Genomic DNA, 25161 nt, shown 5'->3' with positions numbered 1-25161 from the left:
TCCACTGAACTATAGCCACCTTCAAACCAACTGGAGAAGCTGGCATCAGTGCTTATCTTGCCCATCCCTTCTCCAGATCTCAAACCATCAACCACCAATTCTAGCTCTACAATACCCCAGGAACAGAGCCATCTGGGAATCCAATGCCTGGATCTTCATGTTCCAGACAGAGAGAATGATCCTCTACTAAAGACCTGTAGTAGCACTGACTAGGGAACGTGCCTTGACCTAGATACAACTTCCTCCTGCAGAAAAGCATCAAAGGAATGGACCCCGAAATCTACCTCTCGTAGAGAGGACAACAATAAATGGACAGAAGGATGTCCAGTGGCTTAAGATCTAAGTTAGACCTTCGGTCTCCATTTGGTTTTGGGACTGCCACCGTTGAAGTTTTTTTTTTTTAAACTGTACCCATACCTTCTGCTCCAAGAGTCAAAATGAAAGGCAAAATATTGACGACTCTATGGCAGACCCAAAGACCAATAGAGGGGTACCTAACCTAGCTTTTGCTGGCTAAAGATTGAGCAAAACCACCTCAGAGACTGCCCTAAGATCTTCTGGCCTGAGATACTCTCAAACACAGCAGCCTCAGATACCTCCCTCACCCAAGTGGGGAAAAGCTTACAGCATCTGGTATTCCCGGGCAGTCTCACATCCATATAAAGGCTTTATTCTGCTTAGGCTTCGATCAACATAGATCAGGCTTGATCAAGGTGATGTGGCCGCAATCCATCTGATGAAAAATTAATGTGTCAGGAAAATACTGCAATGCCAAACACCCCAGTGGCTCAGAAGCCTCTGACACCACTGTCCATCGGGTATGTGGTCACCGCCAGATAACTGAACCTGAGAGCGGTGCACCTGCCTCCCCCAGCTGCCTTTCCATTCTGGAACCATTTGACTGGTGTAACAGGTAAATAAACGTAGCAACTATACTAGCCAACCTAATACACAGGCCTAAAACAATGTTGGTTTACTGCTATGCAACCCCTTACGTATGCAGGTACCCAAGTTATGCAAACATGCAGGTATACAAGTATTCTTGAAAATGTATGCATTTATGTATGCAACTCAAGGCAAATAAGCAAATATGTATATACCCCCAGGCAAACAAGCACACAGGTATGTAGTCCCAGGCAAACAAGCCCATATGCATGTAGTCCCAGGCAAACAAGAGCATATGCATATAGTCCCAGGCAAACAAGAGCATATGCATATAGTCCCAGGCAAACAAGAGCATATGCATATAGTCCCAGGCAAACAAGAGCATATGCATATAGTCCCAGGCAAACAAGAGCATATGCATATAGTCCCAGGCAAACAAGCGGATATGCATATAGTCCCAGGCAAACAAGCCCATATGTATACAGCTTAATAAGTACATATGTATGCAATACAAATAAAAACGTGCCAGTATGCGTTTAAAGCAATATGCACTTATGGAAGCATGTGCTTATGCAACTATAAATTTAGGCAAAAAACACGAATGTGTGCGTCCATGTAAACATACATTTATGCAATACGCGCCCATGGAAACATGTATTTACGCAATAAGCAAGCATGCGTTTATGCAACATGTATCCATGCAAACATGTCTCTTTATACAACCCTGTATCAACATGCATCAAGTATCATTATGCAAACATTTATATCCATATATCTTTATGCAAAAAAAACATGTATTTTTATGCAAACGTGTTTTATCAACTGTGCATTTCAGCAACCTTGGATTTCTGCTGCTGTGTGTTTTAGCTAGTTTGCAAGCATCCACATGCTTAACTGTACTTGGCTCCATACTAGTCCTGCAATATTTAACCAAGCACATATGCATACAATGCACCCTGTATGCTGTTTCAGAACAGCAAAAAAAATAAGCTTCTTCAGACCAAATGCACACTATTCTGGAGATACAACTTCTTAAAATGCACCCATGGTCATGTTTTTCCAAACGTGTATATTTAAACATGCATTTAAGCAACAAGTTTGCAATCATGTATACTAACGCTGCACCTGCCTACCAAGCAGTCAACACCACTTTAAAGTGAACTGCTAACCATCCAGGGGTGTATTGTACAGTTGTAAATATAAAGCATACAATAATCACTTGTCTGGTCAGACAGTTCTCCCATAGTAAGTACTCACACTTTGTTAGTATTCATGGGCTGCTGCTATGTCTCCAGAGGCCCTGCTGAACCTGTTGCCACATGGCATCATGGCTGCCCTTCCCCTTCCTGCTTATATAAAAATAGACCCTACTGAGCGAGCCTGCATCCTATAGTGGCTGGAGTAGAAACCACAGCCCACACGACTAAGAAGTACATAGCATAATATAAGGCTGTCTGTTCTCCCGGTGACCCCTAGTGGCCACCGGGAGAATAGACAGTCAGATCTCTCTCTTAAAAAAAAAAAAAAAAGAGAAACTGCAAGAATGCAGACTTACAATTCCTGCTGCAAGACCATGAACATAACAGTAGTCCAATCTTCACCCAACATGGCAAGCTTTGTCAAAAAAGACCATCAGAGACTGGGTCCCCTTTAATGCGGGGTCCACTCCCCTGGACCTGTATAGCACCCTGCAGGAAAGCACCTTGGTCAGAACAAATACTGTACAGGGTTCCATTACACAGGGTCCAGCCCCCTAAGGCTGCATTACAGGCAAAACTTCAAGGAATCTTCTCTCCTTCCAATGAGGCTTAGGTACTATCTATTTTGGCTGATAGCTTTTTTGAATGGATGTATCCGATTGAAGTCCATGATTCTTAATAGAACCATCCAGACCTCCAAGTTTTCTCCAAGAGCACATGTCACATGAGTGACCAGCCACCCAACAGACACTTGCGGGAAAAAAACTGAGGTACTTCCTGTGTAGGAGGGGTTATATAGGGGAAGACTACTTCTTTGATTGATTTACCAGTGTCCATTCACCAGTAGGTGGCGTATAACACATATAGTAATGACTGCTCTGTGTCCTGTGATGTACAATAAAGAAACATTTATTTTACTGAAAGGGTAGTTGATGCTTGGAATAAACTTCCAGCAGAAACAGTGAGCCAGTCAACAGCAAATGGCTTCCAACATGCTTGGGACAAACCTTTTTCTGCCGTCACTTTTCTATGTTTCTAGCTTTCTAATGACACCAGAGCTCTGCCCAACAGCATTATCAACAGCTGTCAAAGAAGGGTTGGCACCCAAAGACTAATAAAAATAAGGAGGGCTTGTAGTGGCCAGCCTGAGTGGCCTACTCATGAGAGTTAAGCTTCCAAGACAGGGCAAGCGAATGGCAATGCCAGTGGTTCTGGAACTGGAAAGCAGCAAACAGCGAATATAACCAAAGCCAGCCTGGAAAATACTCAAATGTAGCCCAGTTCACTAGAATCACTTGCAAGCAATGTCCAGTCTAGCAGGGTTCAGTGTCTGGAAGCCAAGGCTGAGGACAACTGCTCTGGAGAGCTGTGAAGGAGTGAAAGACCACCAGTAGATAGAGTGACAATTTTTGATTGAAGAAAAAGACATTACAGATAAAGTAGAACTATAAGACAATCTTTTTTTCCCCATTTTGGATAGGGTATGGGAGGGTTATAACCCTTGTGAAATTATTTTGCCATCTGTCTCCCATTTTGGAGATTTCACTTCACTTCTTGTCCCATAATCAAACAGGAAGTGAAAGAAAATCTCTGCAAATTAAGGGAATTCATTGGGGACCCCCAGGTCAACAGAACTAGTGTTCCCACTGAAAGATTTCCCCTCCATTATTTTTCTGGGGACAACCCAAAATGTGGGATTTTCTTAATTTTCACTTTCAATGATAATGGTAAGCAGGACAAATAAAGAGAGTGAATATCTCTTTATTTGGGGCACAGACAGCAATGAAAACTGTATCTAAAAAAAAAAATGTTGTCTTTAGTTATACTTTGATTTGAAGAAGACATCCATCTTCCTAGGACATTAGCAAAAAAACTAAAGCATCATGGCAGTAGGATGGGTTATACCCAGAGATAGCCAATGCTTTTTTGTTTGCACTGTGTCTTGTAGGTGCCAGTGTAATGCCTGTAGGTGTCACTCATGTAGGAGTCAAAACAGTGTCTCAAAATTCCTGTGCCCCTCAACAGACAAGAAAAACATTGCTATTGTGTAGAACACACTGTGCTTTAGTGACTACATTTTATCTAGTTAGGGTTTGGGCTACTTTAACAGATAACTTTGATTCTCACCTTGGGGATTATATGGGGATGCAGCTTCAGGCTGTGGAAGGGGCTTCAATACTTCTCTGGCAGGCACTTGGTATAGTGCAGTAGGGGGCCAAGTTGGCAAGGATGTTTGCTCTGCACTTAATCTTTGACTCTCCAACGGTAAAGTCATGTACACTTTATCTGAATTTGAAAATAAAGGCATTAACAAATTTCATAAAGCACCCCAAAGCATCTAACACAACATGCAGTAAATGACTTGCATTGTAGCACACCAAAACATATTGATCTATCAAAGCCTTCTGCACTTAGATACAGATAAATACAGCAGCCAGCAACATGTGAATCACCCATAGAAATAAATAAAAAAATGAAAGTACAATGCTAATTTCCCATCAATAAAAAACATTTAATGTGCACTATATCCATATAGCATCAAAATTGAAAGAATATATAGAAAAATACAACAACGCTTAAAAGCAGGTCCAAAATTACATAAATCTCTTCACAATAATGTCCATAAATTCTTCTCATCTCAGTGCTTTAAATTCCTTGGGTATCAAATCATACGCAAGATGAGGTGATTTCCGCACTCTGCTTTCCTTCTCCTGCAAACTCCACATTCTATCTCTTTAGAAACAGGCTCTCTTGGTGATGAACCTTTACTATGTACAGTATATACACCAAAAACAGAGGTGAACCATCTGTGCATAGTATTTAAATTATGTATAAATGGAGTGGTAAAGGAAGGTTTTTGTTTTAATCTTAATACATTCTATTCATTAAGATAAAAAGCCTTCTGTGTGTAGCAGCCTCCCCAGCACCTCCCAATACTTACCTGAGCCCCCTCTCTGTCCAGCGATGTCCACGAATCCCTCGGCCATCCGGGACTCTCTCTCCTGATTGGCTGAGATACAGGAGTGGCTCCATTGGCTCACGCGGCTGTAAAAGTCAGTTAGTGAATCAGGGAAGAGAGGGGTGGGGCCCAACGTCAGCTCCATGTCTGAATGGACACACGGAGATGCAGCTCGGCTTGGGTACCCCCATAGAAAGCTGCTTGCTGTGGGGGCACTCAACAGGATGGAGGGGCCAGGAGCAGCAAAGAGGCACCCGAGAAGAGGAGGATTCAAGCTGCTCTGTGCAAAACCACTGCAGAGAGGAGGCAAGTATAACATGTTTTTTATTTAGAAAAACAAAAAAACTAGACTTTACCATCACTAAGTTTGTAGCAGAGCTTTGCTAGCCTAATTAGTATTAATCAGATGTGCAATACCTTACATTAACGCATGCTTTACCGCAATACATGGGTGTGAAGATGCATTGCCGCAAGATGCAATACCCTTATACTCTGTTGAAAGTGAATTTTGCTAAAAACTGCACCAAAAAAAAAAAAAAAAGAGCAGGGTTTTATTTTTCAATGCAATGAAATTAATGTAAAGTGGTGTATGTACCAAACAGTAATAGGCTTGCCTGTATTTTATTTTTATTTTTTTTAGGTATTATTCAAAACACAGGCTTATTTAAACAAACTCTTAGCGCATTGAAATTAAAATATTGAGCGAAGCAGCAAACCTCCTGCTTTGCTTATGGACGTGATGCAAAAATAAGTCCTTGAAAATAAAAATCGGTGCATGGTATGTCTCTCAGTATTTTATTACATTACCATATACCGTATGTAACTGAAATTATTGCAGTGCCAGAACATTAAACACAATGAAATAAAGGCCAGGACCCCGCAGAACTTGCAAACGCTTAGGACAAATATGAACACACGTGGCTCTGATTTACAGACATACATATTCCCTGCGAGCTGCTACCCCTGCTGATTGCTGTAAATATTTAAAATGGTGAAAATGTGCCAGGAGGAAGAGCGGAGCAATACGTGGAAATTGGCCTTGTTTATTCCGCACTTGGTTCACCGTTTAGCTATACAATGATCACCCCAATAATCAGACCTCTCGGTTTGTGCCTGAGCACACAAACAGATAAAACACCACAGCTACTAGATTTCTGGCTGATCACACAACGGCTAGGCATCATAGGCATCTTATATACTGTGTATATACACAGTGGGAAAATTATTTGATCCCCTGCAGATTTCGTAAGCTTGCCCACTTACAAAGAAATGAAGGGTCTATAATTGTTATCATAGTTGTATTTTAAATGATAGAGACAGAAAATCAACCAAAAATTCAGAAAAAAATAAATAAAAAATCACGATACAAATGTTATAAATTGAGTTGCAGTTCAGTGAGTAAAATAAACATTTGATCTCATACCAACCAACAATTATTCTGGCTCCCACACACTGGCTACATTATTTGCTTATGTGGTACACAGATTAGTCCTGTCAATTTAAGCAGGTGCTCCTAATGACATCTCGTTATGCGTATAAAAGACATCTGTCCACAGAATCCCTTTCTTCCATTCAAACCTCACCATCATGGGCAAGACCAAAGAGCTGTCAAAGGACGTCAGGGAGAAGATTGTAGACCTGCACAAGGCTGGAATGGGCTACAAAACCATCATTAATAAGCTTGGTGAGAAGGAGACAACTGTTGGAGCAATTATTCGCAAATGGAAGAAATACAAAAATAACCATCAATCGCCCTTGGTCTTATGTTCCATGCAAGATTTCACCTCAAGGAGTAAGGATGATTATGAGAAAAGTGAGGGATCAGCCCAGAACTATACAAGAGGAGCTTATAAACGATCTCAAGGTAGTTGGGAGCACAGTCATGAAACAAACCACTGGTAGCACAATACCCCGCCATGGATTAAAATACTGCAGCGCCCGCAAGATCCCCCTCAAGAAGGCACATGTACAGGCCCATCCGAAGCTTGCCAATGAATATCGAAATAATTCAGAGAAGGATTGGGAGAAAGTGCTGTGGTCAGAGGAGACCAAAATTGAGCTCTTTGGCATTAACTCGACTTGCCATTTTGAAGGAAGAAAAATGCTGACTATAACGCCATCCCTACAGAGGTTGAAACATTATGCTTTGGGGGCTGTTTCTCTGCTAATGGTATGGGCCGACTTTGCCACATTAAAAAGCCAATGGATGGGGCCATGTATTGTAAAATCTTGGATAACTTTCTTCCCTTAGCCAGAACACTGAAGATGGGTCGTGGATGGGTCTTCCAGCATCACAGTGACTCAAAACATATTGCCAAGGCAACAAAGGAGTGGCCCAAGAAGCAGCACATTAAGGTCATGGAGAGACCTAGTCAGTCTCCAGACCTTAATCCTATAGAAAATGTATGGAGGGAGCTGAAACTTTGAGTTGCCAAGCGACAGCCAAGAAACCTTAAGAATTTAGAGAAGATCTGTAAAGAAGAGTGGACCAAATCCCTCCCGATATGCGTGCAAACCTGGTAACTACAAGAAATGTCTCAACTCTATGCTTGCCAGCAAGGGTTTCTCCACCAAGTACTAAATCATGTTTTGCTTGGGGATCAAATACTTATTTTACTCACTGAACTGTAACTAGATTTATAACATTTGTATCATGTGTTTTTTCTGGAATTTGGTTGATGTTCTGTCTCCATCATTGAAAATGCACCTATAATAAAAATTATAGACCCTCCATCTCTTTGTAAGTGGGCAAACTTACAAAATCTGCAGAGGATCAGATAATTATTTCCCCCATTGTGTTTGTGTGCGCGCGTGTGTGTGTATGTATGTATATGTATATGTATATATATATATATATACACACACACACACACACACACACACACACACACACACACACATATACATACATACACAAAGTGGGGGGAAATCATTATGTAATACCACAGAGGTAGGCATGCATTCCAAATAATGAATTAAGCCACTGATTGCAAGGCATCTTTTTATATAAATCCCTTTTTATAATTTGGCAGGCTTTATGGTGACCATGCCCACCCAGGCAGGTCTCTCAATCTACACATGCTCTTCCAGAAAACTGTACAACACAGAATCCGCAGAGGTTTTTCTCCCCATGCAGTAACATGTATTAACAAGAACTTCTCAAGAAACAAACCTTAAGCAGCCAAACATTCAAAAGTAATGCCGATTGCAGATTGCATGTTTTGCTAGCCATGGACAGAGAGATTTTAATATGTGGATTAGGTGGTGGGTGCAGATTAAATGGGTAATAACCAATAGTCCATTTTGGATCAAGCCAGCTGAGAAGCACATCATATGCAAGATGAAAACCTAGACATGGGAACATTTTTGGCCAGTACATGCCTAAACATATAGGAAGAAATTCCGCCAGAGGGACCATCAACAGACATCATTTAAAAGCTGACAGGAGATCTAACCTTCCTCTAGTTAACTAAACGAAAAGCAATTTTACTTTTGTCTTTGTTGCTCTTGGAGCTTTACCTCCACTTCCTGTCTGGTAACAGGAAGTCTGTCTGGTAAGTAGCCAGCAAATTAAGGAAAATCTCAAAAAACAAAAAACACAGACACACACACACCAGAGCCCCAGATATACGTACTGATATACATTTTATTTAAAGTGTATTAATAATAACTTTCTAAATATACCCCCTTGGAATCAGAAGTACCTCAGGGAAAGCATACACACAAGTGAGCACTGGTGCTGACCAATGTTTATTATGGGCAAACGCTGAATATTTTATTTTAATGATCAGTTACAAATCCGAGACAAATTTAAATCTAGGTGAAGGATCATGGAAAGTTACACCCATATGCTTCAAAACTTAAAAAAAAAAAAAAAAAAAAAAAAAAAACACAACACACAGCAAATAAAACAAAACGTATGCTGTCTACTTGTTATGTTTATGAAGGACAGTAATGTGAAAATTGTTATGAAAAGAGAATGTTAATCTCCTTAAAATTTTGGGTCGCACACAAACAAACCAATCAATTGCATAGCCCTGCCTGTAAAAATGAAGGGTATTGGGTGTCAGCAGGTTTGTGAGATACCTACCTTCTTTATCGGCAGCTTTCCCTTTTGGGCTACTGATTGTCTCTTGCTCTATTTCAGGTGGCAGACTAGACGGAGGCTGTTTTGCAGGGATTTGTCCATCCAGGGCAGACTCATGTACCTTGGTGATCTGCTCTTGATAAAGGGCCAAAGCATGATGAGGTTTCACAGAAGCATTCAGAGGAACAATGTCTGAGATGCAGTCGGATATCTGAAAATAAAAAAAGTATTAGGGAATCCCAGTCCAATGCAAAAATCAGTATATTGATTTAGAATGAACAAACAGTGAAATCACTAAATCTAACCATTAACAAAGTTTGTAGCACTTGACAAAAAATTGACAGTGTACAATTCAGCAATCCTGAGATGAAAACTCCCATGCATGTGCGGGAATTACGTGATCTTGGCCTGGCCAATGAAAACAAATGAAAATTGGTACCCAGAGACAGACCGGCAGGGAGCTCTGGGATGACACAGCACAGGAGCGAAGGGAGTTTAGTTCTGCTTTAACAGTAGAACTAAAGCCACAAATTTTCTTTTCATTCTGAATACAGTAAGGGAGGGTTATAACCCCTGTCAGTCCCCCCCCCCCCCCCTCATTTTCTAAACTACTGCCACAACAGGAAGCTAACGGCTAATGAATATTGCAAGGCAATGGACCCATAAACCATTAAATGAAAGTGTATTCCACAGTGAAAAAAACGGATCCCACAATCACCACCCTTTATTATAGAGCCCTGTTAGCTAGGCTCATTTTTATCTCTGAGGAGCAATTTCTTGTGCAGATTGTGTGCTTTAGATACCATTCACACTTATTGCAACTTTGGACATCAAAGTTGCATGACAAGTCGTACCCCATGTTTTCCAATGATAACTATTTATATATGTGCGACTTAAAGTCATGAAAGTATATGAGGGCCGAGTCCAATCTGTTGAAGAGAGAGTGGAAGGAACTCCCAGCTTACCCGTTTCAAAGGCCTTTTTGGCATCAACCGCTAGAAGGCAGAAAGGAATATCATGTGTGTGGGTAAAGTCTGACAACAGAAGAGCTATTTGTGTTATCTAGCCTCTCGTCCACTGACAAAGCCAACTTGGTCAAGATGTATTAATTGGGGCAGTAATTGTTGTATTTTGCTAGCTAGAACCTTGGCAAATATTTTTAGATCGATTTCCATTAACAATATCGGTCTATAATTCGCACAGAGGGAAGGGTCTTTTTCTGGTTTCAGAATAAGCAAGATGTGTGCCTCCAGGGTTTGGGTAGAGAAGATGGAATAATTTGCTATAAAGTTAAATGGTTTAGTCAAAAAAGGGATAAGGGTAGGGCAAAAAGTTTATACTATTTAGGCGTAAATCCATCGGGACCTGGGCTTTTACTTGCTGGTGTATTAGTAATGGCCCTAAGAACCTCTTTCTCTGTAAGTAGGTTTTCCAGGTTGACATTTGTATCTATGTCCAAGGTCAGCAAGGATTATAATATTTTTTTTTTCTAACAGCCACATACCAAATATGACTGTGTTGGCCAATCCATCTTTGATGTTGTAAGGCTGGATTCACACTATTTTGAATTGGATGCGGGTTTGCATCCAATTTGCATGTCAGGAGATTTTGACGGACTCTATGGAGTCTGTTCACACCTCCAGAGCGGCTCCTGTGCTAATTGCACAGGAGTCCTGTGCATCTTCTGGTTCATTTCAGGTACTAATTCAGCCAAAATTTCAGGCTGAAATTGGACCTGAAAATGGTGAACAGGGACGCACCAGAACCCTGCTGTGAGCTGCTGCATACTTCAGTGTCAACCCAGCCTAAAGCTCCAGAAATCTGATTATTCTTGCAAATTCACCAAATGAGTTTCTATCCGTTTACCCAGTAAAGCCCCTGCACTGTAGGGCTTGTGACAAACACTCATTGTAACCCTAAAAAAAAAAAAAAAAACAACTAACTGTGTGTAATTATTTCACAAATGTAAAATATAGAATTCTAAACTATATTAAAATAGAGCCCTTTCTACAACGTTTACATGGGTGAGCAAATCAGTGGGTAGATATTAAAAGGAAAAGACAGGTTGTTTGACTGCTTGAAACATGTGAGTACGGTGAATGATAACTAGAATCTGACAAGCAGAACAGCTCTTGCACGAGAGGCCTTGTTGTGCGTCATCCAACTGCGCTGACATGCACATTAATATACGGAGCCACACACACATATACATATGGTCCTAAAACTTAAAACCTGGCTCATATTTCTACACTTTAGTGCTTGTTCACCTGAAAGTGGCTTCCCTCAGCGTATGTTGAGGAGGAAAAAAAATTTATGCTTTTCATTATGGTGTTAGCGTTTTTTTCAGCTGCATTTATGGGCATTTCTTGAGCTCTTCCAAAACAAGCTTATCCTCTAGGACAACTGAACTAGACATGTGGCGCAATAGTGCATTAGGGTACAAATCTACACACTGCACTTCAAAAAAGGCTTATAATGCATATACCTGTGATTGCACAGTTGCATTCTTGCATAGATTAATATATCAGCTGGTACTGCAATCACAATCATTTACTGAAGCATGCCCATTATGTCCCCATATGCATTAATTGCACAGGCATATTATGCTTTTAACAAGAGCAAGGCCACAATGAAAGTGCTTGGAGCTGAGCTCACTGGCCCTTTTCAGGAAAGTGCTGCCATGTCATAGAAATCTGCCTCAGTGGAGACAGAGGGAGATAAACCACTACTATGTGGAATCACTTGTAGCAATCCAAAAAAAAAAAGGTTTCTGAAAAAAGAGGCTATGGTCACAAATTTGGCCAAAAAAAAGGCTATGATTCTTGAAGGAATTAAAGGAATGATCGAGGCACATAAAAAAGCTTTGTCAGCCTGGAGTAGCTCTGTGATGTCAGTCAACAGTGGACTTTGGTCTGCTATCAGCCGATTCTGGGTCACAGGAGAGCACAAATAAGTGATCCCCCATAACCCAAATGAGAAGTATTACCAAAAAAGCTTCACCCACACATCTTTAAGTTGCACAATATTTACCCAACTGTTTTTCAAATCGATATTTTTAGTAGAAAATATGCTAAATGTGCACATAAACAATGAAAGTTAAAAAGTCAAAACTGTGTGGAGTAAATAAATGGCAACTATGTCAAGCATGTGCCTGTGATATAGTGAAAAAATATATATTTTTCAGGGAGTTTGTTAGGGGACACAGTTGATTTTGATACAAGAGGGTTATAATGCTGCCTACAGGGGACTGGACACTAACAAAACAAGCTGTTAATAAGATATAACCCCTCCCACTCCCATTAGGCTCTATTTTCGTGGAAAACAGTAGTAGGAGTCGATCACAAAGACAGAGGGGAGGGATCGGTGTCCTTCAAAGAATGTCAAGAAGAGCATTTTACAGTAAATACAAAAATCCAGGTTTCTTTATCATTCATTATCGGACACAAGGAACCAATCCCTGTGGCACATCTGCTCACGCACAGGAAGCGGGGAGAAAGTTTTTTTTCAAGGCAAGAAACCCAGAAGTGCTGCCTTGCAGCACAAATAAAAGTACTTTGTAAAAAAAAAAAAAAAAAAAAGTGTCCATTTGTAAAAAAAATAAAAAAAAATAAAAGTGGCGAGAGGGCAGGGTGGTACAACATAACATGTAGGATGAAGGTCCACCTTAAGGGCTTCAATGAGGAGATGCTTAAGCCACCTGGTAAGAGTGGAGCGAGAGGCAGGTTGCATCTTTGGAGACCTTTTGAAAAGGTGAAAAGGGAGTCTGAACCTTGGAGGTAAGTTGTAACCAAGAGAAGAGAGAAACTTGAACAGCTAAAAAGCACATTCGCCAGCACACCGCAAATCATCAAATAGCATCCAAATTTTAATTGAAGAACAATCAGATGACAGAGGACATAGTGCAGGTAAGGGTCCGTTCATCTGGTGGGAGAATATAAGACCCTGTAGACTATATTAAACACTGGGACAGATTCTTTGAGTGCTGGTCTTGATTTATAGATTTTCAATTGCCCGGGGAAGCATTGTGTTTCCAGCTGCTGTGGACAATTTTCTCTGTGCACTGATACAACTTTTAAATAAGACCAAGTGCCCTTAGTGCCCAGGGTGGAAAGAAATCTACCATCAAGATTTTACAGAATACTGTAAGGAATAATTTATCTGACATCAGATTCGGACCCTGAAGAAACAGTCAAATAAAGTCCTGTGCCTGATGTCCAATGAATTGGTTTGTCTAGAGATGGGACAAGTCTGTCCCAGGGCGACAGAATATCGCATCATAGGTTTCTGGAATGGAACTGGGCAAAGGGAACTGCCCCAAAGGAGGCTACCATCAGCCCCTCAAGCAGAAATGAAGAGTCAGATGGCTACTTGACACAAACCTGGGACTGAAGAATCTGAAGTTTCTTCTGAGGAAGAAACACCCTGATTGAAGTGATGAGTTAGAACCAGTGACAACTTCAGGAGGTTCTGGATCCATCCGAACCTCTGTAACATTTTGACGGTAAGGCCATTTTGTCCTGCAGAGACGTCTCTGACTGCTCCCTCAAGAAGAGTTTGTATAAGTAGCCAACTAGCAGAATTCCAGAGTAAGTGGGCCAACACTGGAGCCAGCACTTTGGTGGAAATGATGAATGGAAGGGCAACAAACTGGTAGTACAGAGACTCCACTGTAAATCGCAGAAAGCATTGATGTGCTGATGTAAGTTGGAAGTTCTCCTCATATAGAGAGGCGATAAGGTTTCTATTTGATTCCGTTCTGAATTTCTGCACACAAATTAAGCATTTAAGGCACTGAGGCTGAGAACAGGTTGAATGCCCCCTTTGGGTTCTAGAACAGTGAACAGACTGGAGTAAAATGGGGCAATGAACCCTTTGTCCAAGAGTCCAGAAAATGCTGGAATTGAGAGTGGCAAGCAGATGAGGAGTTACAGGGGGATAAAAGGTTAGAAAACGAGAAGAGAGTTAAGTTAAATTCAAGCTTGTAACCCTGGAATACCACCTCTGGCACTCATTTATATCCATGAAGGCTAACAGTTCCCCCCCTACTCTGGAAAGTGGGGGCACACCTTTCATGTCAAGGAGGGCTTATTGTTGGGTTTGGCAGACTTGAAATACCAGTGCATTGTTGAGCGCCAAATCTCACCACTTACAAACAAATCAAGTATAGACACTGCTGGATTTGTTTACTTTCCCGCCACAGGTGGCCAGAATCCGACTTTCTGCAAACCCAGTAATGGTCATGTTCTTTCAGATCAACAACAAAGTGTTCATTAATCCTCCACCCTCTGCCATGCTCAAAGATCCTGGTATCCTTGATGTTAATACCATTACGCACAGTGTATTATGTAAAAATGGTTACCTCAAGTGATGATCAGGGCTAAAATATTTTTAGACAGATTTCTCAGCCTGAGCAACACTAAGGAAATGAACACTTGCTTTTACTTTTAAATTCCTGGGTACTCAAAACCTTAAGCTACTTGGTGTAGAGTACACAAAAACAGTACAAAAAAAAATTTTTTAGTATGCAACAATTTAAAAAAAAACCCATATTTTTCACCATATTTTAATTAAGGTGTATACTCTGACCTACTATTTTTAACTGTGGGTTGTGCCATGCTAAACCAGAAATAGATTGTCATATGAGAACAAGTTTGTAAAGATGGAAAGTACTTTGAAGGATATGTTCACATTTAGGAGCATGTTACATCCATATTTAGCGTGTAACATGCTCCTATTGCTGCCACATTTGGGATGCCGACATTCTGCCTGGCTCTGTTCTCATTGTTTTTTTGTTTTTTGTTTTTAACATGCACCTATTCACTTCCACAGAGCTCCCCTCTCTGCAGCAGCAGGTTGGGAACCTTCTTCCTGCATCCGCTGTCACATTTTGAAAACAGCATTGGTGAAAGAATAAACTACAAGTTCCACTGCAGGCAAACTTGTATTATCAATGAACTGTGAGTGCAATGATCATTCACACTGCCTACAGCTCAGGAACTGTCTGTAGAGAGCTCTAGGCAGTGTGTGCAGAAGCATGACATTGCACCAATGATCAGGGCTCTGAAAGTTCCAGTGAACAAAATAATAAATGCATATTGTTTTCCTGCAAAAATATGTGCTTTTATTTTTTTTCACAAAAAGTAAACTCAGCCTTAAAAAACAGCTTCCAAAAATCCTAAAAAAAAAGTGCTCTCTCAGAAATAACAATTTGATTTATTTTCTATGTTTCTGATTTCAAAGTTGCAGTGACGAAGCCCTTCAATAAGACTGCAGCTACACACAAATGTCTATATTTGCAATGAGTACGAAGAAGAGTAAACAAAGTCACGTGAGTGAAGCCTTTCCCCTGCAGACACTTACTATGGATGGAATAGCAGCCGCTCTCTGCTTTAGTTGTTTCAGGTCCATTGGTTTCTGAGGCGAGGAGTTCACACGCATGTCATTGCCTGTGTTTAGCAAACTGGGCCGGGGAGACAGCAGCCTGTGTACACAAAACACAAAGGTCAGCCATTTTATTCACACGCAGGTTAATCACTACTTATTAAAGAGGTACGGTAACCATTTCTACACCATGGACTCCTAGCAAAGGATGACAGCAGAACAGCCTGTACAAAGAACACAGCATATAAAGGCTTGCTTATAAATCCAACACTAGCTAAAAGTAAGCTATTGTTAAAATCTGCCCATTTCTTGTTGGGTTGAGCACACTTAAGGTTTTTTTTTTATTTATTTATTTTAAATTATAAGTTTTTTGCCTATTCTTTCCCTGCTGCACTTGGCTTGAAAATCTGCAAGAACTACACACATGTTTTTTTTTTAGATTAATCACTACTGTAAAAATCAAACCCTAAACAGATGGAATAAATAGATTATTGGGATGTAAGCTACACAATCAGCTTGAGGTAGCAATCAATCACTCTCAAAGAATTGTGCAATCATGAAAGATTAAAGTATATATCTGTGGGGGGGGGGCGACATATTCAGTACATTTTTGCAGTATATGCACATTTCCTGTGGTTTGTCTCTTTTATAAAAGCTGAAGGTCCTGAAAACGTACATGTTGATCCTGCCAGAAATACAGTGCGCCCTTGAATTCTTGTTTAAGTAATCAATAATTTGTCATTAAGGGGGACAATCCTAGGATGCAGATAATCAAATTATACTCCCAAAATCTGCTACTGATATAAATGGATGGCTCACCGTAGGGAACACATGACCTTAACTAACTTATGTCTCTTGCATTACTTTTTGTGTCAGGCAAGTATTTTTATTTATTTTTTTGCCAATTAAAAGAACTGCTTCATTCATAAGATGATTGCATTACAAGAAAGATGTACATATACTTCTTTTAAATTAGAATTTTGCAGCTTGCTTCCCCTCAAAGAAGAAAATGTTATACTTTACTGCATTTTGGAGGGTGTTTTTGGTTGCTTTTGGTTCCTCGCTGTCATCTGATTGGTTATATGGTCTATTTTTGCTGTAAGCTTTGTTCCATGGTGGCTTTGCGGACACTTGCGGCCAAACACTATAGCTGGCCATACATGGGTCAAATGCCGAAATAATTCTCTTTAGAAAATCGTAATTAAGATTTTTTGTTTGAATTTCGCACCATTAGTGGGCCACAGCAATGGCTGATTTTTGTGCGGCCATCGAATTTGAGTGATCGAGCATGTTGGAAATTTTTTGAAAAACTAACGATTTTCTCACTCGCTCAAAATGAATGTTTTGCAAAGCTTGTTGTATCCCTTTCATACACTCCCAGTGTATTTAACCACTTCAATACAGGACATTTTTACCCCCATCCTGGCCAGACCAATTTTCAGGCCTAATATTTTGAATGACAATTGCGCGGTCACGCAACACTGTACCCATATGAAATGTTGATAATTTTTTCCCCCACAAAGAGCTTTCTTTTGGTGGTATTTGATCATCTCTGCGGTTTTTTTGTTTATAGCAAAAAAAAATAAAGAGACAATTTTGACAAAAAAATAAATAAAATAAAAATAAAACAATATTTTTTACTTTTTGCTATAATAAATATCCCAATAAAAAAAAAAAAAAAAAAAAAAAAAAAAATTCTTCCTCAGGCCGATATGTATTTTTCTACATATTTTTTGTAAAACAAAAAACTAAAAAAAAAAAACGTAATAAGCATATATTGATTGGTTTGCGCAAGTTATTGCGCCAACACAGTAGGGGATAGATTTATGGCATTTATATTTATTTTTTACTAGTAATGGCGGGGATCTACAAATTGGACACGTTTGACATTTTTGGGACCAATTACACAGCGATCAGTGCTATAAAAATGCACTGATCACTGTATAAATGTCACTGGCAGGGAAAGGGTTAACACTAGGGGGCGATCAAGGGGTTAAATGTGTTACCTAGGGAGTAATTCTAACTTTGGGGGAGGGGAACTGATTGTAGGAGGTGTCCGAATGGTGTCCCCATGTACAAGGGACACACGATCTATCTCCTCTCCCCTGACGGGACATGGATCTGTGTGTTTACACACGCAGATCCATGTCCCTGCTCTGCGACAAGCAATCACGGGTGCCTGGCGGACATCATGGCGGCGAGAGAGCACATCCCCTAGATGGCCGGGAAGCAGAGAACGTCCTATGACGGCTTCCCAGGATGAGAGAGCTACCTTGCGGCCGTCATATGTTTATACCTGGGATGGAAAGTGGTTAAATATGTCTGATCTAAAGAAATTTCAATGACAACTGTCAATGTATTTTTGGGGAGACAAGGGGCCCAGGGTGAATAGAAAGACATGTTATGCTTTTAGAGTAAGGGGAGGCTTAGGCGCTCCAGACTTACTTAGATATTTTCAGACTGCCCAACTGTCTTCATTGATTACTTTTCACACTAAACAATGCCATCCAATCTGGATGTAGCTGGAATCCTCTATCTTGCCTATGAGACCAGTATGGTTACCAGCCAAAGTTCAACCCCCTAGCCTATGCCCTACACTTTCCTCCTTGCATCTCTGGAAACTCTTAAGGAACAACACGTTTTACCACCAGCAGAATACTATCAATACAATCAGATAGACCACTTGATCTCTTCACTGAAAAAGGTTTCTGAATTATCCACAACAACCCCAATGTAACATGGAAACCTGTTCGGGGTAGATATCTAAGGTTTACAGCATTCTGACCTCCACAGTTGACAAACTTCCTTATATGGAATAATGGGAACAGGATATAGGGGAGGTCTTGGACCCTGCAGATTGGCATAAACTGGCACAAGGGGCTGCAAAATCAATTATAAACACCTACCTAATAAAGGACGATTACAAGGTACTAATGCAATGGTATATTGTCCCTGCTAGAATTGCCCAATGGGTGCCGGGAGCCTCCCCCCATTTCACAAATGGTGAATGTGCCCAAAAGTTTGTAGATTCTGGATTCAAATCTACAGTTTTATCTATTCTCTCACAGGGACCCCGCAAAAGGCACACTTCGGACACCGTGTTGTGGGAGCCCCAAGACTAATTTCTTTCATTTTTACATCAGTCAAAATAACGATCAAATGATCCTGGAAATCCCGATGCTATCTTTTGACCTCAAAGAATAAATTGTCCTGAATAATGTTAAAAACGAATGCCTCTCTGCCATTCTCGAGGACAAGCTTCCCCGATTTGAAAAAAAACCTGGGACCCCAGAATCACATACCTGACGGGGTCAACCTCGCCAGATCTGAGGCTGATCTCCTAGTGCCCCAGGAGAGGCTTGCTGTCTCTTCCCCCACCCCCCCCCTTATCTCTCTTCCCTTCTCTTTTTTCTACTTACTAAACTCTGGGTTTAGTTTGGGGAGGGATCTAGGACCACTGGTCGACCACCATTGGTCCCAATCACAGTTTGCTATTTGTGTATTCAAACATAATGACCAGCTACCATGATCGATTTATGGCTGAGATTACCTCTCATCTTAGATGGGGGGTGCCTCTGGTCATGCAGTACCTCTTCGGAGGATGTATCTTCTGTTCCCCAGAACTATAGTCATAGCCCAAAATAGTGTTATACTTGTTCGTTAACGACCAATGCTGTAGGTCAATAATGCTGTCATGTACTGGTACTTAACTAAACTATATTGTATGGTTTTATATCTGAATGTAACCTTAATAAAACCGATTGGAAAAGAAAAACAAATGATTTTCTAATCAATAGAAAGGAAGAATCCAAAAAAAAAAAAAATGTGCAGGAGCGCAGGAAAAGAAAATTCCCAGAAAGGAAAGAAGAAGATTCCCGGCCATGAAAATTATTTTCTGTAGCAACATGACGTGATATTCAAGGCTTGGTTGGTCAAATTTCAAAATCAATGGTGGCACCATCGGATCACAAAATTAATGACATTTCTGATTTTCCAAAGAAAATTATTTCAGAATTTGACTAATGTTGAATAATGTATGGCCTGCATTAAATAGCATACAATGACTAGCTGCATTGCTCCACTTACTACTTTAGAATAACCTCTTGTTATTTTAATTATGGTGGAAGCAATTACAAGCAAACACCTTCTGTACCTCACAATATTTTAGCAGCGGGACTATTGGTTCCCTTTGGCACATCTCACCATAATTTGAGCAGTTCTAACAACAGACGTGAGCTACTTGAGACACTGAGGACAATGGGGTCAGCAGAAAAATTCCTATTTAATAGAAGCACTTCAAGCCGAGAAGTCTTCACAAAACAAGGCCAGAACATTATTCCTTGATACAATAATTGTCTCTATAGTTAGCTAAACATTTATTAAGCCTTTAAGTAGTGTGCCTGGAGATCATCTTTTCCTATCAACAACCAGCAAAAACGTATAAATATATGGCTGTCTACAAATATAGATCCTTCAAACAAAGGTGAATTGTACGGAACATAAGGCAGCAGTCATTACTGGGAAAAAGTCTTTCCAGTAGACACTTAACTGAAGAGCCCTTTTCAAGGAAGCAATTCACTTCAGGCATACAGACGATGCAGGTGAAATGTTGTTCTCATGAGGTCAGCTAATTGGGCTGCTTCACAGAAAACAAAAAGTTCTGGAAGCCAAAGAGGCTGTAGCCGTACACAGGTGCACCTCTCTTCCAGCAAAATAATATACGAGTAAGAATGGAAAATAGCTGGATTCTGAAGAGCTGGCCTGGCACAGCCTCCATCAAGCTTGATGCCTGTACAAGCCTCACCTAGCGCTATTTACAATGCCAAAGTTGAACTTTTCTATCATGCGACATTTAATGACTGCACATACACTCTGATGCAGACTGAAATGCCTTATATTCCACAAAAGCAAAATCTGTACATATATTGAGTGCCCTTCATTAAGAGATAGGGTCTAATATGATCTGGCAGATTGCTGACCTGTGCAGCTCTGGCAAGGGTTGATCTTACTATATTGGTTCAAAAACAGTGCCCTTTGCAGCTGGAACCAGTATTTAAGAAATGCAAACTACACCAATAAAAAGTTTACTATAAATACATTTTGAGCAAAATGGGCACACACATTAACCACTTCAATACCGGGCACTTTCGCCCCCTTCCTTCCCAGCCCAATTTTCAGCTTTCATCGCTCTAGCGCTTTCAGTGACAATTGCGCGGTCATGCTACACTGTACCCAAATTAAATTTTTATAATTTTGTTTGCACAAATAGAGCTTTATTTTGGTGCTATTTATTCACGACTCCATTTTTTATTTTTTGCGATATAAGCGCAAAAAAATCGGAAATTTGTAAAACAATATTTTCTTTTTTCTATTTTAAAAGAAATCCAATAAAATCAAATTTTGTCATAAATTTAAGCCAAAATGTATTCTGCTACATGTTTTTGGTAAGAAAAATTCCGTTAAGTGTATAATAATTGGTTTGTGTGATCACGGACATATGTACGCAAATGATCATGTACATATGTGTGCAGGTGATCACGTACATATGTGTGCACATAATCATTGGGACATGTGATTTTAGTGGGACATATGTGGGGGACATGTTTTTATTATTAGGGACATGTGTATTTATTATTTGGGGACATGTGTGGGGACATTGTGTTTATACTGTGTGGTGTGTTTACACTGTGTGGTGTATTGTGTGTTTACACTAGACTGGTGATCAGTGAGTAAAAAGCTGTAAAAAACAGCTCATACTCACTGATCATCAGCCGGCTGCAGCGATCTGCTCTCCTCTCCTCAGCGATGACTTCTGTGTGAGGAGAGGAGGAGCAGATTGCCTAGCAACCGGCTGTTTGTTTACATCACATGACGGCCGTGATTGGACACGGCCGTCATGTGATCAGAAGGGCCAATCACAGAGCCCTCCTGCCGATCTGAGATGCACCGTGTCTGGGTGACACGGGCGCATCGGGATCGCGCCGCTGCGCGGGCGCGCGATCCCGCTCCTTCTGATGGACGTTCCTGAACGTCCTATCAGAAGTAGACGGTTCCCACCCGGCCGTATATGTGCATTGGCCGGGTGGGAAGTGGTTAAATATAAAACAATAATAATAATTCTAGTACTAAGGTTATGGAAGAGGAGAAGAACCTGTCACAAGAGTGAGGTTCCACAGTGAGGATAACAAGCATGCTTTACTGCATATACAGATAATTTTACTGGTTTCAGTAACACTTTAAAGAGAAAGTAAACCCTTACAAACCACTTTGACCTACAGGTAAGCCTAGATTAAGGCTTACCTGTAGGTCCAAGAAATATCTCCTAAACCTATATGGTTTAGGAGATATTTGCCCAAAAACGGGCACCGCTGTCTACGGCGCATGCGCCGTAGACAGCGGCGCGCAGGTGCACTAAACGCGGCAGTTCCAAGAATGGAGCTGCCGCATTTGTCGACTCCCGTGCGCATGCGCGGGAGTGACGTCATCGCGGCTTTGCCGAATGACAGCGGCGGAGCTGCGAGACGCCACTCCCGTGCGCATGCGGGGGAGTGACATCATCGCGGCTTCGCCGCTGTCATTCGGCGGAGCTGCGAGACGCCACAAGCAAGATGGATGCGGCGGACTACAGGGGACAGCGGCGACTTCGCTGGCTCCTGTGTCAGGTAAGTGACACATAATGGGCTACTATGCGATGCATAGTAGTCCATTATGCTTTACCTTTGCAGGGAAAAAAAGAGGAAGTAAACTCATCAGGGTTTACTTCCTCTTTAAGGCCCCATTCACACCTGAGCGTTTTGTAGCTTGAAACCTGAAGCTACAAAACACTGGAGGGGAAAAAATCCATTATTCTCAATGGAGATGGTTCACATCTCCACTCCATGTCGCCTGAAGCTCAAACAAGTTCTGGACCCTTTTTTGTCGCTCAAATCGGGCAGATTTGGGCGTTTTTCTTCTTTTTACATTGGTGACCTTTTGTCCTGCACAAAATCGCAGAAAAAAATGCAGCAAAATCATGGTAAAAATGCTGCAAATCGCGGTAAAGTTGCACGATTTTCTGCCTGAAAGCGCTATGTTCAGGTGTGAATGGAGCCTAAGGGCTCGTTTACACTTGATTCAAAACATGGCATTGGGCATGCATTTCTAAAGCACTCTGAACGCCAATCAAAGCCCCTGTTGCTAAATGAAATGGTTAGCTTATAATCTTGTTCACACTGAAATGGTTAGCTTATAGTCTTGTTCACACATTGTGCGTTTGGTTTGCGTTGCTTTAGTGGTGCTTTAAAGCCTTCATGGAAGTCTATGACAAAGCTCGCTTAAAGCACCTGGAACTTTTATTCAGCTTTAGCTTTGCTTTGGAGAAATTGCAGGTATGAGATATCAACACACACACACAGGACATCTGCCAAACTTAATTAACGCTGAAAAAAAAGCACCATTGAAGCATCAAAAACACATAAAAAACAAAACAAAAGCATGTTGAAGCGGTAGGCGCTTTAATGTGTTTTGAAAGTGAAGCAAGTGTAAATGAGCCCTAAAAGCCATGCTCTCTCTCTCTGCCATCAAGAAAACCTGTCTTGACAAAAGCAGAGAGTGTGTCATCGCTGACATCTCTTTCTAATAATGCTAGTTCCCTGGGTGTCATGATGATCCTCTTGGTCCAAAAACCTTGAATGTTTCATCTAGAACAAGTATGCAGGTAAGTGCTTCTGGCTTTTTGCCAACTTTCTTAATTTGCATACTTGTTCCCAATTGGAGATGAGCTCCGACGTGTTCAAACATGAGTCCAAATTCACCTGAGCTTACCCCACCAGGAAGCTGTCACTGTGGATCCTAATCTCAAGCGGCGGAGGCATTTCCTGCTTAGTGGGGAATGACTCCACCACTTATGATTGGCTGTCTGCAGTGACAAATTCCTGACAGGATAGCTCAAGCATGTTCTGTAGTGTGCCTGAACATGCCTGAGCATGCCCTCTTCCTGATCCGTTACTCAGGAACTGTTAAGGCAAGAGTGTCAGCATAACAGCCTATGTTTCTCTTATGAGAGGTTTACTTGAGATACTAAGACAAATCTGATTTTGCATAGACTTATTTCATACTAATAAAGGCAGACGGACAAACAGGGATGCTTGGTTGCTGGGCAGTGCAGTATTGTGAATGATCAGTCTAAAGATTCCATATAGATTTACTGGCCTCTCTGATGAATTTGTATTGACAAAAGCAATATCAACAGATCAGTGCATGAACTATACTTGTTAAGCAAGTTGCCAAACCCTGAGCTCCTGTTCTCTGCAACTGCACAAAAGGTTACCATTAACATAAATCACATAGTAGCGAGAACATGTTCACTGTTGCAGATCTCTGCAATCCCAACTTTCTCTGTTATACCTGTTTTTGTCAGAAGAATCCTGTTCTTCAGCTTCATCTGCACTGCAGGTGGCGCTAGAGTCACTGTCTGCATTTGTCTTTCCGCTATGTTTGCTGTGCTTCTTTTCTACTTTTTGTAGTGCCTCTGTTTCTTCCTTTGGTGGCTCTTCTGGCTTCTCAGCCACACCCTCTTTGCAGTCCTCCAGTTCTTCCTGTTTGATTTCACTTTTTCCTAGTTCCTCATAGATTTTCCCCCCACATTCCTCCTCTTTTTTCACCACACTGGGATCTGGTTCTTCTTTGGTCTCCTCCCCATTACTAGTCCTTTCAGCAAGTTCCTGAGATTGTGGCGAAGTAGAGTTACCAGAATTTCCCGGCACGTCACTGTCCCCTTCTACCACAGGCTCTACGGTTGGCTTGGCCTCATTGTCTTTGCTCTCTTTGGCTTCTTGTCTTGGTGAAGGAACACTCTCTGTGTCTGAACTGTTGTTAACTGCTGCTATTGGTAGAAAAACAAACATGAATGTACACAATTCTCAAACTGAAAATCATTTGCAAATATATCCATAAAATGCAATTATAGCTTGCAGTGTACGCTAAAAACCCAACACCTACAACGTTGACTATCATATAAACCTGATTTTTACAATAAATCAGATCATCTCAATATGTGCTTAAAGAATAACTCCGGGATGGGCAAAAAATAATCACTGATTAGTATACCCAACTACACAAAACATTTAATAAAATATTCAAATACCTTACCATTTAGGAGAAAAGTCTGATGGAATTTTTCATGATGTCATCTCTTTAATTAAAAAAATAACAGCATCTGCCTGGCTGAGAAGGAGGTGTAACAGCAGAGGTGACATCACATCCTCCCCTCTCTCTACAGAGAAACAAAAAACTACAATTTCCATCACAGCAGTCAGGTAGACCTACTAAAATTTCAGCCACAACTGCAAGGAAAATTGTTCGGGATGCAAAGAAAAACCCACAAATAACTTCAGGTGAAATACAGGACTCTCTGAAAACATGTGGTGTGGCTGTTTCAAGATGCACAATAAGGAAGCACTTGAAGAAAGATGGGCTGCATGGTTGAGTCGCCAGAAGAAAGCCAATACTACGCAAATGACACAAAGTATCCCACTTACAATACTCCAAACAGCAGAGAGACAGGCCTTAAACCTTCTGGCATAAAGTCATTTGGAGTGATGAGACCAAAATTTAGCTTTTTGGCTACAACCATAAATGCTACATTTGGAGAGGAGTCAACAAGGCCTATG

The 25161-nt window shown here is 40.9% G+C and overlaps 1 protein-coding gene across 18 annotated transcripts in view; it reads right to left on the bottom strand.

Annotated features, from left to right (window-relative positions):
* Positions 1–25161, bottom strand: part of NCOR2 (nuclear receptor corepressor 2) — a 640543-nt gene that overhangs the window by 98430 nt on the left and 516952 nt on the right. For 16 of the 18 annotated variants that reach the window (XM_077461835.1, XM_077461827.1, XM_077461839.1 and 13 more), the window contains exons 20-23: positions 23897–24374; positions 15491–15611; positions 9134–9341; positions 4212–4370 (exon numbers count right to left, since the gene is read on the bottom strand). In XM_077461835.1, coding sequence (XP_077317961.1) covers positions 4212–4370; positions 9134–9341; positions 15491–15611; positions 23897–24374 — 966 coding nt within the window. The remainder of the gene's footprint in view (positions 1–4211; positions 4371–9133; positions 9342–15490; positions 15612–23896; positions 24375–25161) is intronic. The other 2 variants (XM_077461832.1, XM_077461842.1) reach the window with 2 other exon arrangements.

The sequence above is a fragment of the Lithobates pipiens genome, unplaced genomic scaffold (genome assembly GCF_037356315.1).
Source record: "Lithobates pipiens isolate NorthernLeopardFrog02 unplaced genomic scaffold, aLitPip1_a1.2 Scaffold_3, whole genome shotgun sequence".
In the NCBI taxonomy this organism is placed as follows: domain Eukaryota; kingdom Metazoa; phylum Chordata; class Amphibia; order Anura; family Ranidae; genus Lithobates; species Lithobates pipiens.
Note: the sequence above shows the minus strand (reverse complement) of the source record. Positions and strands in the feature narration are given on the sequence as shown.